Source organism: Rissa tridactyla, chromosome 1, assembly GCF_028500815.1.
Source record: "Rissa tridactyla isolate bRisTri1 chromosome 1, bRisTri1.patW.cur.20221130, whole genome shotgun sequence".
Taxonomy (NCBI): Eukaryota; Metazoa; Chordata; class Aves; order Charadriiformes; family Laridae; genus Rissa; species Rissa tridactyla.
Window position 1 is genome coordinate 132,381,069 of NC_071466.1, and position 16,318 is coordinate 132,397,386.

Here is a 16,318-nt window from a genome sequence, read left to right on the forward strand (position 1 = left end):
TCGGATAAGAGAGGTGTGGGTATTGTACAAACTACTGAGATATATGTGTGTACATGAAACAGAGTACTAGCATTATGGGAATATTGCAAAGTACTTTCTTTAACAGCATCAACCCAAACTGTTTCAGTCTTTCACCAAGAAACATCATACATTGAGTAGACAAAGTACCACTGATGTAGAAAGTACTCACATCAATTGTTTTTAGACACCTAATACAGCCAACTAAATTATGTACTCAGTGAAAGGATAAGTACTCTTCCAGGGTACAATACACACTGCCCCAGAAAGTGTTCTGTTCAGAATCACCATGTGGAAGAGTCTGTCTCTCTTCTGTAAATTTGAAGGAGTTCATGAACTCCTACAGGTAACTGCCAGGTAACTGCCTATAGTTAGTGAGTCCGAACAGGTTCTTAACTTCTCCATTCATCTAGGATATTTCATTGGTTTGCAATACTTGTGAACTTATGAAGGTATGCTTTCATGAGGTAAGTTTTTTGTTGTTGTTTGTTTTGGGTTGTGTTTGGTTTTTTTTTTCCAAATAGAGCTTTTTTGTTTCCCAGGAAATGTCTCACCTGCATCCTAGGCTCCACTCAGCTCCTCATTACAGTGCTTAGTATTTAATTGTTCATTAGAGACTACAGAGCTTGCAATACCTAGTAGTCTCTAAGCTCTGCGCTGGGTCTAACACCATTTTGTCACTGAGACTTGAAAATTGAGAAAGGTTTATTACTGCCTGTCTTCTCTAAGGTGAGAGCTCCTTGCCCTTTTGGGGGCGAAGGTCTCTGCTGTGCATTCCTCTACATTACTTAAAACAAAGATGCAATGCTTCTTCCTTGCCCAATTCTTCACGTTTCTTAACAAACATGCCATTTGTGCCATCTGACTCCTCCTCACCCCCCGGCCTATGACCTTATAGCTCAAAAATGACTGAGAAGATTTTCCTTATAAGTCTCTCTAAATCTAAGATCAAAACCGGAAAGTCTAAGTTCTATACGAGACCCTTACTGAAATATGCAAGTATATATTAAACACACTTAAAAAGATTTTTAAGCATTATAGCAATAAATCTACAAGCTGTTTAGCATGCTTAATGTAAACATCTACCACTCACACACTGAAGAATTCTGCTTGCTAGAGGTCTCTTGTCTTGTTCCTTATGCGTCTCCTGAACTAGCAACGTGGATCAGAGACCCTACTCTTAAAAGGTCCAATACTTGAAGAGCAAGGCTGACCGGCAGCAGTGGAGTGCATCTGGCCCCCTGGACTAGAATACCAGACGTCGCATACATTCCTCTACTGGGGATTTGTAAAGCCTTATGTCTATCTTTGGAGCTCAGTTTCACAGCCTCTAGTCTCTTGTTGTCAGTTTTTAATTTTCCGCTCCCTTTTCTTGGTCCCTGAAACTATTTCCACAATATTTAAACCCATCTTCAACCTTGAAGTGCAGTTAAGGGGGAAGAAAAAAAAATAATAACCAAGACCAGCTCACTTAAAATGGCTTTGGGCACAGGAAAGAATTCTCCGTATTTCTTGTTGAAATGTTGTGCTATATCTTGGGCTAGTTCCAGGTGCAGGACTTGATCTTCTCCAACGGGAACATGTGTCGACCTTTTAATAAAACACAGATACAGGAAACTCAAAGCTCTCCGGTTCAGTTGAAATGTTACTCAAGACTGTCACAGCTTCTGCCATGAGCGAAGGCCAGACTGAGACAAACACTCAGTCCCAGCTAGATATAGGTGCTGTGGGAACAAGACCCCAGACTGACTGTATGCCAGGATGAGTCTGCTTTTTGTGCTGAACTGAAGCACATCTCCAAAGGCGAAAATAGCCCTTCACGAAAACATATACGGTAAAAGTACCAATAAGACCAAACCATTAAACTCAGCTCAAAGAAAGGTTTTTGTAGTATCTCCTGCTATCTCTTCAGAGATCAAAAAGCATGTGTTACAGTGTGCAAACAAAGTAAGAAAGATCTGCAAGGCATAAAGCGCAAGCACTTTGCCTTGTCAAGTCTCAGGAAAAGATAACTGTTACTGAGAAGTTAGTACTGTGGCTTTACCAAGGGAAGGAAAGTAGAGAGTGGCTCTTCCTCATAGGTCACCATTATATAAATATCATGTGGGACAGTGCCTCTACTGCCACAAGTGTTATCATTCATAGATTAGAACTATTAGGATCAAAGGATCATTTGATCTTCTGTATTGAACTCAATAGCTTGAATGCAGTTCTGGAGGAAAACACAGTCTGCATCAGAGGACACAAGGAGGTAAAGAATCCATTACTTCCCCTGGTGATTCTTTCCCACAGTTAATCATACTCTCTAAAAATGTATGATTCTTTTAGATGAGGCAGACTTGAAGTCTTGCCAGCTTTTGATTACTTTCCCCTCCCCCAGCAGATTTTTTTTTTTTTTTAAGGCTTGTGGGGTATTCATCTCTGAATCCTGGATATGTTCCAGTGTAAGGAAGTTCACTATGCATCTTTTAAGTTCCCAGAAAATTTCAGTTCAACACGGTACTCTTTCCTTCCGATTCTGAATTACTGGGCTGACATCCAGGAATCAATTTGTCCACCTTTATTCCCCACCAAATAATCAGCAATGCAACCTAAAAATAGTTACAGTAGCCAATAGGAAATCACAGTGGCCTACAACTAACAGAAAGAAAATCAGTTACCATAGTCAATATACTTTAAGCAGGTCAAAAGAAATGTTTCCATATGCCAAAATGGTTCCATATTCACAAAGTTCGCCACTAAACAGAAAACATATTGTCTTTATAAATGCCTCTGCATGATTCTTTGCCTTTTTCCTTGCTGTTTTTTTAAATATTTCTGTCCTGGTGCTATTTTTATTCTTTTCTGTCAAATATTTACCTTCTGTCCATTTTCCTGTCTCTTTGATCCTTGGTTCATCTGAATTAGTACTGGTTCGCCCCCTCCTCCAGCTCTTAGTTCTTCTTCATGACTGCCATTCCCTTCCTGTGTTTCCATTTCACCCTGATTCTTGTTCCCTATATTATGTTTTTACATTAAAACATTTCTTATTAAAGATACAATGTCAAATTTCTTCAAAGAGATATTGTTTCTCTTTCACTTCCTTGTTTTGTGCTCTATCTGGACAGCCTGCTGTTAATACACATGGTAGCAAACAAATCACAGGCTTCACTAAGGAATGATGAATCACATGACCGTATTAGAGATGGAAGAGACGTACATGGTTGAGCTCAATCAAAACAAGGTGATTTCTGATAAAGTTCTCTAAATTTCCCCCTTAATACTGCTTGACAATCAACTTTGACTCACTGCTTAGAAGGTTATTTTAATGTTCAAATTTATTCCAACTTTTGCTTGCTTCCCATTATTTTTAGTTAAAATTCAAGTGAATTCTAGATTTCATCTACTTGCCTTTTGGCATTACTGTTTTCCCCTACTAATGATCATTTAGTATTAAGTTTCTCTAGATACATTTGTCTGGGTTAACAACTGGCTAATCTTGGTTACTCTGTTCTCATAGCCCTGTATTACTTGCCTGCCCCAACAAATATTCACAACTTCACTTCAAAACAATTCCCCAAAGTAAATACGCTCGTAATAAAAATAATTAATACATAGTGCAGCATCTCTAACGTTTACTTATTGAGACGGTTTAAAGCATATTACGAAATACAACCAGTCATGACAATGCACTACAAACTCTACGAGCTAGTCTACAAACTTACCCATGCTGAGTCACCAGTGCCTCATTAGGGGGCATTTCCATTGCAGCACATAGTACACCACAGAGAAAACTGAACTAGCCCAGGCACCACAAGGTGCAATAAATTTCTCACTTCTTCATCAGTATCAACAGGCCTACACAGAATCCCACACTAATATGGGTATACTATATACAGCCAGCTTAAGTATCTCCACAGTACACTGCATAAAACGAAGCATAACTACTTCAAAAAATATACATATATGTTTGTGAACATGTAATATGTATAATTAAACATCAATGTGTTATAATTCCCTAAGAATTGTTCTGAAGTGACCAGTTTTTTCTCTTTACAGCCCTGTCAGTTGCTTTCAAACCAGGCCAGTTTTCAACCAGACACTCAAGAGGTAAAAAGCTGTCATCCATTTCCAATCTTCTGATCTAATCACACCCAGCTTCCCCACTTAATAAGTTAGCATGTTGACCTGACGAACATTCATTCTAATGCAGCCCAACAGTCATTGCCCATGGGCTCACATTCTGCCTCTTACTTGTACAGCAAAATATCTGCGGCTTGAAGCACTGGGTAAGTCAACAAACCAACAGTTCCTTCATTATTCTGGCTGGCACGCTTCATCTGTTTGCAAAAGAAAAACAGAGAGGAATCACACTTTTGGCTAATGATGTCAAAGTCTGTGATTTTAATTAATTAGAATTCTGACTAATTTGAGTAACCTGTTGCGTTACTCTAGAGAAAAGCATGCCATGTAAAAGCCGCTCCTTGTGAATACACACATCCCACATTTTATGTCCTGCATTTATGAATTTCCCTACATTGTTCTGATATTGTAGTGAGGAGAAAACATAGGCTTGCATTTTCTTTCTGTTTGTAATTTTACTAACGAAACTGATTACAAATACAAAACAACCAGGCTGGATTATTATACTTATTATCGATAAACCCTACTTTTTAAATAGCATTTTCAGCAGTAAGTTTTTGAAATGCTTTACCATAGAGATATAAAGAGGCATTAATACCTGTGTTTGACAGAAAAGAGATCAAGACATCATGTCCAAACACAGTGGCCAGGAGAGTCAGTGACTGCTAGGAGGAGAACCCAGAACTACAGAGGCAGAGTCTCGTGTTCTCTCCATTAGTCCATGCTGCTCCCCACAATCCACCCACTGTACTGAAGTCTTTTACTGCTCTGGGATAAGGATCATTTAAATCAAGACAGGCTACAGATACTCACACTGTTCTAGCAATGGCTTACCTAGTTTTTGCTTTTAACAATCTTTAAATACACTAAAACCCTTAAAATCTAAAATATTTCATTAAGACTATTCAAATATCTTTAGATTTTTCTCACCCTCTCATGCAGATCCTGTCCTCTGTTTACATCTCCAAGTGCTTAGGGTTCAGGGGACCTAATTTGCAAAGCCTAGCACCTGTAACACCTATCTGTAGATTTGGAAAGTCAATCCAGTCAAAGTTGGATTTAAGAGCTTAACTTTAGAACCTCAGGTTTGAAAAGGTTGGCTTTAATCTATGCCATGCATTAACGCTGGTTGCTGTATTTAAGTTTTACTGTTTTTATTTAATTAAGAAGAAAAACAGTAAAAAAGAAAACATCTGGAGGTATTTAAGACTGCTCTGAACTCTGCAAGCCAAACTACTCTTAAGATCCACCCCCCCCTTTTGATACTTCTGTCTCCTGCCTTTTGGGTTTTCTGCTTACTAAATAGAAGGAAATTAAATGCAAGAACTCAGTTGATGCAGTACCAAGATTAAGAAGATGAACATTTAAAACTTATAAAGGCAAACATTTAAGGTGCATTAACTTTATCACTCAGCACATTTTTAATATTTATAATTTCTATACTCCTCTTCCAACATCTGCTTCTTTTGCACCCTCTTCCATAAAATCTACAGAATAGCCATCCTTCACGGTGCAAAAAACCCGCTGTTTATGGAACTCCTTAATCAGAAAGGCTCAAGGTTTCCACTGCAGTATCTTCTAGTTGTTTTGCATTATTAAATAAGCACTGAAATAACTCCAAGCATTCTAGCGAAATCAGTCTAACAACACTAAACAACCCTCCTATTTAGTACAGTTTCTACAAGTCTGCCAAAATATTATCCTGTAGCTTCCAGCAGAAAAAAATACACTGATAGCAACAGACCTGGAAAGACACATTTTCTTCCTTCCACCATAGGACTAGAGAGTTACCTAAACCAAAAGCAAGGACAACCAAGATACAACTGGTACTTTACAGATAACAAGTATTTCAAGGATAGCACTTCTACCAAATTCCCATACACTTCCTTTCAATTTATGAAACCATCCATACCTTCCATTGGGGCAAACGCAGTAGACGTGGCACATTAGTTAAGCACCCAAGAATCCAGGCAAGTTCTGCATGCTCAGGAACCTAGAAGTACAAAGTCAGAATATATTTTAATCTTCTGCATTTATATACACACATTTTCTCAAAATCAATACAGATAAATAGCATCAGAGATCAGAAAACCATTTATTTTTGTCTATTATTTTTTCAGTAAGGTCAAGTTTTGGACACTGCGTAGACTGAATGCACTATTCTCAAGCAGCACAGCAAGGTTCTTGATCACATCCACTCACATTTTCAAAACAAGAAAGAAAACATTTTAGCAATAACAGAGTTGAACTCACGCGTAAACTAACCAACTGCTGGCCACTAATGCCACAGCTTCCCCACATCTTGAGATAATACATTAATAGTTACAAAACCCCTTTGCCTTCCTCAGTTCCAGTACCAATAAGTTACCCAAGCTTCATTTCTTTTGCATCAGGGCCCCAAATGCACTGATTTCCCTTAAGCGTCCTGATCAGCCTCACCTGAGCCCTCCACCCATACCCTCTGCCCATGCCCCCAGCAGCCCCATAAGGTCAGGTCAGGTCAGGCTCCCCCAGTCCTTGCCCAAGCTATGTTACACTGCAGCATGTCTGGCAGTATAACTGTGGGTCCTTCACAGAAGCCTGAGCTAATAGCCTGGGAACAAGAAGAGCTGGGCTGCTCCAGGAAGCTGTGGCTGCAGACAGCCACAAGCCAGACAGGAGCTGTTACCTCCCTGACCAGGACACTGTCCTGCTCTATTTAATCAGGGCAGGGGTGGTCATGGTGGCAGTCTGGTGATCATCAGATACAGAAAAGTAATTAGTCACATCTGAGGTCAACTCAGGAAGTCCGGTGAGGAAATCAGGGCAGCAGGGACAAGGTTGAGCATAGGAGGTGTATGGGCGGAGGGTCCAGGTGAGGCTTGTCAGGGCCTTGGGTGCACCAACAGGTCTTAATGACCCTGACCTGTCTGCAAAACAGGGATAACATCTAAGGTTGCATGTCAAACTTAACAGCACAGCCTGAATTGTGGATTAATTTGTCCCTCAGTTCTGCAATCCTATGAAAACTAATACTGATCTGCAAGTGAAGGAGAAGGATCAGGCCTCCGCTTACCCTTTGCTAAAAGGGTGGTTTGAAAAAATAAGAGAGCAAGAAGACTCCATTTAAGCTCATATCACAAACTCTTCATTTAACATTCTGGAGGGACTGGAGTTATAGTGGAATTTTAATAGTTTCAGAAAGACCTTAGACAGAGTGATTGTCCCCCTCCTGCTAAGTGGAAGACTTTCTACAGGCAGAGGCAAGAAGTGTGCTGTGCAACAACCTCTCTTGGATGAATCCACGTTTAGCTTCTTGACATATATCCTTCAGTTTTTGCATTTCCAATATTCATTTTAGGATTAGTAAAACTGGCAAGGACTGATGATGGATACACTGTTCTTTAACTTCTGTCCAGTCATTTTGGTCTGTTGCTAGTTAGCTATATATGAGATAACCACTAAAAGAACAAGGTGATCTCTGTTCTGCTCCTATGCTTACGTTTGATTCACTCTTCAAGATTGGCAGGTTTGGATGTTTAAGAGCATGCTAACTGTCTCAAAGATGTTCAAAGCTTCATGCTTGCAACATGACATAACAACCCAGATGGAAGGCAGTAAAAAGTGTTTGTTAACAAGTAAGAATTACTAGCATTGTTAATGGCAGTTCCTTTGTTGTCACATTTTAAATGTAGTCATTTCCTAGCTAACAGTCATTACACTATTTTGGTTGTCAATGTTGTATAGAGGTATCTGACCTCAAGACAACAGCTAAGTGATTAGAGATATGAAATATTCCATGTTGATTCTCTTTCCCTTCTTTCTACCTTTCCCACAGTTGTGGGTTTTTTCTCTTTTTTAATTTCCTCATGCTTATTTGACCTGCAGTCTTCTGTGCACAAGACAAAGTGTAGCAAGACACACCAAATGTACCTTCTGCAAGATACAAAGAGTAAACCGAGCTGTAGAGAAAATGCTAAGCTCAAGACCCCTATTTAATTTAGAAGGAATCACCATCTGGTTCAAAGTGGTTTCCAATTCCTTTTTTCTAGTCACGGATAGAGAGGAGATGGTGCTCTGTTGCACTTGTGTTGACAAGAACCCCCTTTAAAAGCTATGCAGTCATTGATCCAGCTCTGTCAGATGTTGCTTCCACAGCCAAGGCTGCACGTGTGTTTCATTGCATCAGTGGCTTTGACATTACATCAGTTACCAAAACACCAAGTGATCTAAACAGCATTTGTTGAATTGAATCTGGAGTTCTGGGTCCTAGCAAGTTACACTCACTTCTAATCCTCAAACGCACACAGTCCTTTCCTAAATAAGGCTAGAGTGCTGAATACTATGGAGAAAAAGCTTGATAAAAATGAGAGAGCAAATATAAAGGGTAGAGATTTCAGTTGGAAAAAATTTCAGTACTGGAGCCTAGTGAGTTAACATTCATCACCCAAATTGCAGTAACTGACTGTACGTTGGTCTGTGAATCAAGAGGTACTAGGCTTAAACCACAAATCATTTGTCAGACTAAATCATGGTTTAAGCTACTGTGTTTTACTTGGCAAGAGGGGGAAGTAATTGCTGCATTTGGTCGGTCACAGTGCATCAGCTCAAATGTGGTTACTCATTAGAGCTACAGTACTCCATCACTTTGATTGGATAACTTTGGATACAAAGAAACTGGAGAGAAGTGAAGATGTATATGACACCAGTAAAATAAAGGCCCAGTCTACTCTTCCTTTTTAGTACTGAGCAATACCAGTGGATCACAATTAGAAGAAGCCATTCTCTCGGACAAACTCAGCCTCCTGCCCTGAATCCATTTAAAATTCTGAGCAAATGTCTTCATTAAACTACCAAAACATAAGAATGTAAGAAATAATATCCTACTGGATCACAACAGAGGTAGCTGTAGCCTAGCACTCTTTTTCCAGGAATAGCAACAAAAGATGGCATTTAGGGCAATCATGTGAGCCTATCGTTCCCTGCAGTATCCTCCTCTCATACTTCTCCATTGTAATAATATCAGAAGATATTATTCCTGGCCCAGTCCTGTCCATGTTCCCCATGAATGTGTCTAATCCCTTTCTGAACCTGCTGATACTGCCCACTTCACAACCTCATGTGGCAACAAGCTCCAGACGTTCAAACCTGATGCATAAAATACTTTCATTTCATGTTTCTTGTATTGCACAATTTGGTGAACAATTCCACATTCAGTTTATCCAGTGCTTTTCTGATTTTGTACACTTTGACTGCACCTACACCTCAGCTTTCTCCTTTCTGAATTGAAGCATCCCAGACTCTGAAGTTTTTCCTTTTAAGGCAGCTACTCTATCCCCTTTGTATCATCCCTAATTCACTACTTCCTTCTTGAGATGCAGACGCTAAAGCTATACCCAATGTTCAAGATATGGGCACAATAAGGTTTTGTGTAGTGAAAAAACGTCACCTCTACCTAGTTCTCAATAGCTTTCCTGGAGATACGGTGATGATGACGTATTGTTGACTTTTTTGAAAATTATTTGTGCTGAGACAATGATTTCAGAGAACCATCAGTGATGACTCCAAGACTTTTTTCCTGTGTTGTGACTCAGCTCAATACTGTGTAAAGAAAGTTTAGATTACTTTTACCTAGATGCTTTACTTTGCACTTAAAGCTCTTCTACCACTGATTTGCCTACCCACTCTGTTTTACAAATCCTTTTGGAGTTCCTTTCCTTGACACAGCATTTGACTACCTAGAAGAACTTAGCACTGACCACAAATCCTGTTCACTGCCTTCTCCAGGTCATGAATGAAGATGTTGATGAGAATTGCTCCTAGCATGAGTCCATGAATGACATGACTACCACTGTGTTATTCAAAAAAAAGCGATCACTATACCCTATTTGGCTTTCAGCTGCAAGACTAGTAATGAACATTTCCTCCAATACATTTTTTTAAAATAAGAATTGACCTAGAACTTTGTCAAAGGCTTTTAAAAAAATTAAAATCCATCATGTTCCTGGGATGCCCTTTATCCACATGCTTACTGACACCCTCATAGAGTGCAGCAGTTTAGTGAAACAAGACTTCCCTTTAAAGAAACCATAGTGACTCTCCAAAGAGACTGTTTACTCATGCACTCGGCATCCTATTCTTTGTTGAAGACTCTACCATCCCTGGTAAGACAGAAGCCAAAATCATCGGTTTGTAACATTTTCCAGGCTCCCTTTAGAGCTCTGCTTGTGTACTGCCAATGTGACTTCAATCTACTGTTTCTCTGTCAGAGTGACCATTAACGGTGTCAGACTGACCATTTATGGTGGCAGACTGCACACCTTGGCCACCGGTTCTGCCATATCACATCTGAGGTTTTTTTTCAGACTCCCAGCTGAATGCCATCTGGTGTCTAAACTGTCTACGTAATAGTTTCTGTAAATTTACAATAAACTGACTTAGCTCTTCTGATCTGCTGCTACAAAATCCATAAAGTGGCAAACTTCCCAAAACCTTCAGCAGCAAAGTCCAATACCAAGAACTGAGCCTCACTCTTAGGGCCTTATCAACCCTGAGTGTCTCCTATACTTTGTGCTCACTGATCCCCTAAATTACCTCTTGCTTTTGATACAAGACCACTTAGTTATCAGCTTAAGAATCCTCTGCAGGCTGCTCCTCAAATTAATTTTTACCCCCCTTGATTTTTTGTTTAAAAAAAAAGTGGGCTTTCCAATTTTATATGCTTTCTTGTTTTTCTAATTTGGGCAAGTTTTCCCTCCTGAATATCTAATCTTTTCCTTTGATTGCATCCTAACTTATCGAACCACGGAAAGGGATTTGCTGGACCAATGTTTTCTTCATGAGTGGTGTTACATATTTAATTGTTGGTTTTGTTGGTTGCTTGTTTTGGGGGGTTTTTAATACTTCTTTTTTTTTAATTACCTCCAGGATAGCTGTAGCTTTCTTGGGTTTTGTTTATTTATTTCTGACAATTGGACTTCATTTTCCTCTACCTCCCTTTCTTGAAATAGAACATTCATGCACTTTATTTGGTCTGCTCTCTCCAGCCACGATGCTAAATACCACTATAATGAGAGCCACTACTGCTGAGAGCCCTCTGCTAAAACATCCTGAACTAGGTCCTCTGCACCACCCAAAAGCAAATGTAGAGTGGCATCATTTCTAACAGACTGTAAAACTAGGAAGAATAATTTATTGCATCCAGAAATTTTATCTGTATATCTCATCCTGATAACGGCTACATGTGGATAGTTGAAGTGTAATGTAATTGCTCCCTATACTAAATTTGCAGTTTCTCTCATCTCACTTAACATCTGATCACTATTATCATCTTGATTGGTGGGGTCAGTAGTACAATCCCAGTAACACATTTTCTGGTAGATTCTGGCATCTTCACCCACAAGGATTTTTATTTCCCCATTGAATTATGGAGAGGGGTAATACCTCCAGTAGATTCAAACAATGAAATAAAGCAGAGAAAAGACATCTCATCTTTGCATCAATCTGTCAAATGATTTTCAGTTGCTTCCTATTGTGTTAGGTGGCATTTATCACGCCACCACAAGGAAGACATTTGTCAAAGAAGCATCACTTTTCACGCAATTTTCATTAAAAAGAGTAGGACTGACAGAGAGGTCTTTTGCTTTCTTTTGTTCTTTTTTTTTAATGAATCTAGGAAATAAAAGTATGCTGAGTTCCAATAAATTAAGGTTATTCTGTCTATACTTGAAGCAGTAAAGTACTTAATTTGTTTGTATTTTAAAATCTGATAACAGAAGTACCCTCTGGAGCCATGGTGTACTTCAAGAATGCCCCACCTTCCCAAAAGAGAACAGATAATAGTAAGCTTAGCTCTTCCTCAATGAAGACACCAGTTTCTCAGCAGTGCCCTCTCCCCTAAATTCCCAAGTGTAAAAATAATACAAAATTTAGAAAAAGAGTCACATCTCCAATGAACAAAACTCACAACTAGTGACAGTTCCTGAACTGTATATCAAACCAAACTCCAAGAATGTCACAATCATTTGTAACTCTGAAAAACTGCTATCTAATCCATTAAATCCTTTATGTCAACTCCAGCTACTTTTGTGTCCTGAAAGAATATAATAGCCTTGTTTCAATATAAACGTTTTTTCTCAGGAAACATTTCTTACAGCTTGGCTCAAAAAATCTGGAGTACTAACGGTCTTGTAAGTCCTCTATTTATTGTTTCCTTTATAGCCAAGTATTTCCCATTTAGCCATTTCCACAAAAAAGCTTAACCAGATCCATACAGCGAACACCTCTTTCTAGACAGTCCGTATCATACCCTTTGCTTTCCTCAGTAAATACATCAAGTTTCTCTCTTTTTTCCTGCTCTGTGCTCTCGCCCACGTTAACACAGTTTTCTTTGCTAATCTGTTACAAGTCTGTAAAAACCATCAACAGTTCTCAAAGGGTCAAGCTGGTCATCTCTCTGCTATTACCAGCAACACATTTCCTCCTTCAATTTCCATTGCATTAAGCATCCCCCACAACCTGTCTTACTAATCACTAATCAAAGAGTTAGTTCCAGAACAAACTACTTACATTCCTTCCTTGTGGGCCTGACAAGCCTGAATCTGCATAGTCAGATTCCTTTATTTTTTTTTTAAAGCACATTTATTTAACAGAGGTGACCACTTCCAAATGATAATGGCAGTTATCTAGAAGGCACAAATATCTCTCTCTGTTCACCTGGCTCAGTGCCCTGCTCCTCCCTCTTTACAGCTTCTTAATTCTTCACTTGTGTGGCCATTTGTCGTTATTGAACTCTGATCACACTGCGCACTTGGATCATCTCTGGGGGGTTACATGCTGAAGTACAACCTCAGGGCTTCTCCCTGTAGATGTATTACTTTGTCCTTGGTCCTAGCTATTCCCTGTGAAGTTATTGCTGCTATTCCCTGGCCACAGCTTATGATATATACATGGAAAACCAATAGCTACTTTTAGTCCAAGTAATTCTAGATGACTTTTCATGCTGAGACATACAGCCGAGGAGGACAGCAAGCAATGAGATTCAAGAACAACAACAGAGGGAAAGGCATGGATACTGTGAGCAGATCTGAAAGCAGGCAGCTCAGCAACACTGGAACTCAGCTTTCTGAGGCTTATTATAAGAAGTTGTGTGTCTGCAGCTGAAGTGGCTTCCTGGAAAGAGAGATGCAGTGTTTCACTTTCAAGATGGATTTCCTCAAGTTGCAACCTATAGCCCTTCTCTGTAAGGGACTGCAAATTTGCTGCATGTCTGTTATGTGGAAACAGCTTCCCCTGGTCAGCGTAACCTCATTAAGGGCTACATTTTAAATGGGCAATAAATTTCAAAGATTTGATTTTGACAGTGTAGAGGACAAACAGGTCTGGGGAGGTAATCTGGATAGCTGTGTACTAAAAGAAATCTGAACAGAGGAGTAAAGTGTCCTAAATTTCAAAAGAAATGAAACTTTTTTTAGTATTTTTGTCTTTCCTAGAAGTATCAGTTAATGCTTCAAAAAAATTCAAGAGGCCTTTTAGTATAAAGTGCTGCTCACATTCATTTTTTCTTGAATTTTATTAATGCCTAAGGTTGCAAGCAATATGTTCAAGATACTTGGTAATGCATATCTATATTACACAGCTAGAGAGCCACAAACAAGACAAAATAGACTGCTCTTGAATCAAATGCACACAGCAACTGAACACCCAGTGAGATACTTTTATGACAGAAAATTTGACATGGTATCCCAAATTCCTCTTCAAAGAAATAATTCAAGTGTGGATGGAATAAGTTCATGGTTACAAAGGCAACATCTGATTTAAAGAACATGTTAAGCTATGTATTGAATTAGGGGTGTGGTTATCTAGCTATCATTGGTAAATCTATCAGGATTTACAGCTTTCACTATTAACTTTGAACAATTTGATAATTTATCCTCATTTACATTTGTCTAAAACTTACAGAAATAAAATCTGTGTCTCCTTTCTGAAGAGCCTGACCAAGAACACCCTTACTGGAATCAGGTTACACTGGTTATAAACCCAGATAGAGCACAGCAATTTGGGCGAGGCACTCTTTTCCCTCCCTTTATTCATTATGAAACGAACTTAATTTCAGAAACATTCCCCTAGTCTAACCCACAATATTGTTTTAGTGTCCAGAAGACTGGTGGAGAGAGGAACATATAACAGCTACATGAGTATGAGATAAACCAGGTAAACTAACGAAGAAAGAAAGAAAAAAAAAAAAGAAATACTACTGAACCATGACTTTTCTTCCCACTGAGCTCTGGTTATGTCTAGCCCAGTCCTATGGGGGAGAAAACAGAGGGATGAGAGAAGCAGAATAATTTTCTAAATTAAATAGTCACATACTTCCTCTTATGACAGGAAGTTTTCAATGGACCATGCTAAATTAATGTATTTTAATGAATTTATAAGCTATGATGCAATGGAAGCTTTTAAACCCCTCTGAAAATTGGACAAGAAGTAGTGTGAATGCATTCAAACTCTGCCCACAAAACAAAGCAGCTGGATATTTCTGGAAAATAATAGCAGTGAAACAGTTAGTGCACACATTTAAATTGTCGTATTTTGGCTTTTGGAGTTAAGGCTAAGACAAATTGGCAAATTCCCACCTCCCAGAGTTACTGCTTCAATTTGCTCACACACTGCAAGAATACTGCAGCTGATTATACTCAGAAAATAAATCACCCCATCCAGAAGGCTGAAAACTGCAATTTTCCGCCCAGAAACTGAACATTACGTTGTCCAGAAACTCACAGGACTCCTCAGAGAAGTGTTAGTGCAGCATATCCACCACTGCCTGCTGAATCAACTCTGATGGAATTTTAGTCTCTCTTGGGACATTTAGTATGTGTCTACTATGATAGGTAGGTGGACAGGAAGAACAGCCTGAGACCACATAAAAGCAACAGCAGTTTCTAAAATTGTTTTGACTGTGAAACAGATGAGATACAAGATGGTTATGGGTAAGAACTGAAATGTGTATTGTACCCACCAGGAATCAGAGAAAATAGGTTATACCATATAAGCTTACCATGTGTGCAGATTGCTTACTGTCTTCCTTATTCCCACCCTGTAGTCTTTTGTTTTTAATAAAACATTCTAAGTTTTATGAAAGACGACTGTTACAGCTTTTACCAGTTATGGTACAATTTAAGGAATATATTTGCTCTTCTTCTAGTATTCTCAGGATATGTTGTATAAGTCATCATTCTGTTACTTCTCTTTTATGCCTGGTAGGCAAAGGCAGCCTCTTAAAGCGTATCTTGACATTATTTTCTCTGAGAGCAAAGAGGGCTTAATGTATCTTGCAGCTATGCTCCAAAAAAAATGCATAATTTTGAAACATGCATTTACTTTTATTCTTACAGAAGTTGTCACCCTTCTATGACTTGTATTCCTACTTAAGAAAATAAAATTAAACAAGCTGTAACGAAAGAGCTTCTCTCACTGGGATGCCATTCTAGTGTCCAACATACTCCACAATTGTGTTTTCCTAGATACTCCAATTAAATGTGCTCATTTATAACCCTTCACAAATAATGTGGCTCCACACACTACCCTAAATATTAATCATCATCCTTCTTGCTTCTAAATATTTTCAAGTTATCATCACTTTTTCTTTGTATCCACTACTTCCCTAAGCTGGAGTTCAAGTTTGTATATGGTAATATAAGTGTGGGAGGTATTTGAACTGCTATGTATGGAGACCAAATACATAGCCAGCCATTAACTTTCTGTTTATATATGTTATAAAAACCTATAAATTAGAAATGGGAGATTCTGAAGCATACAAAACTAATTTTCACCAAACTTGCACTTTCCATTTATAGGTAACTCAGCTGTATACCTGATACATAAGAAGAGAGGCCATATATCCTCTAAGGAATACAATAAAACTCAGTCTACGCAAAATTCCTTTCACTTTTATTTCATTTTACTTGCAAGGCAAGGACATCACTGAAATAATTTCTGGGACTCCACAACAACAACTGTATCCTTATCATAGCAGCACCTTTTGGATCTGTTGTATGCTGAGAGTTATCTGTTCTCACCACACTTTTTCCCAGCAGTCAATCTGTGATTAACATTGTTCAGCCTTTTGCCTCTTGCTCGTATTGGAATGGATGATAAAATGTGGGAAAACTCTGGAGGCAGGTATTTCAGATAGCTCTGG

At 38.8% G+C, this 16,318-nt stretch overlaps 1 protein-coding gene across 3 annotated transcripts in view; it reads right to left on the bottom strand.

The window, feature by feature from the left end:
• Positions 1-16,318, bottom strand: part of WARS2 (tryptophanyl tRNA synthetase 2, mitochondrial) — a 53,190-nt gene that overhangs the window by 10,106 nt on the left and 26,766 nt on the right. For all 3 annotated transcript variants that reach the window (XR_008469532.1, XM_054222522.1, XM_054222530.1), the window contains exons 3-5: positions 6,053-6,133; positions 4,252-4,337; positions 1,490-1,608 (exon numbers count right to left, since the gene is read on the bottom strand). Coding sequence is in view for 2 of the 3 variants with exons in the window: in XM_054222522.1 (XP_054078497.1) it covers positions 1,490-1,608; positions 4,252-4,337; positions 6,053-6,133 (286 nt within the window). In the remaining variant the exon portion in view is untranslated. The remainder of the gene's footprint in view (positions 1-1,489; positions 1,609-4,251; positions 4,338-6,052; positions 6,134-16,318) is intronic.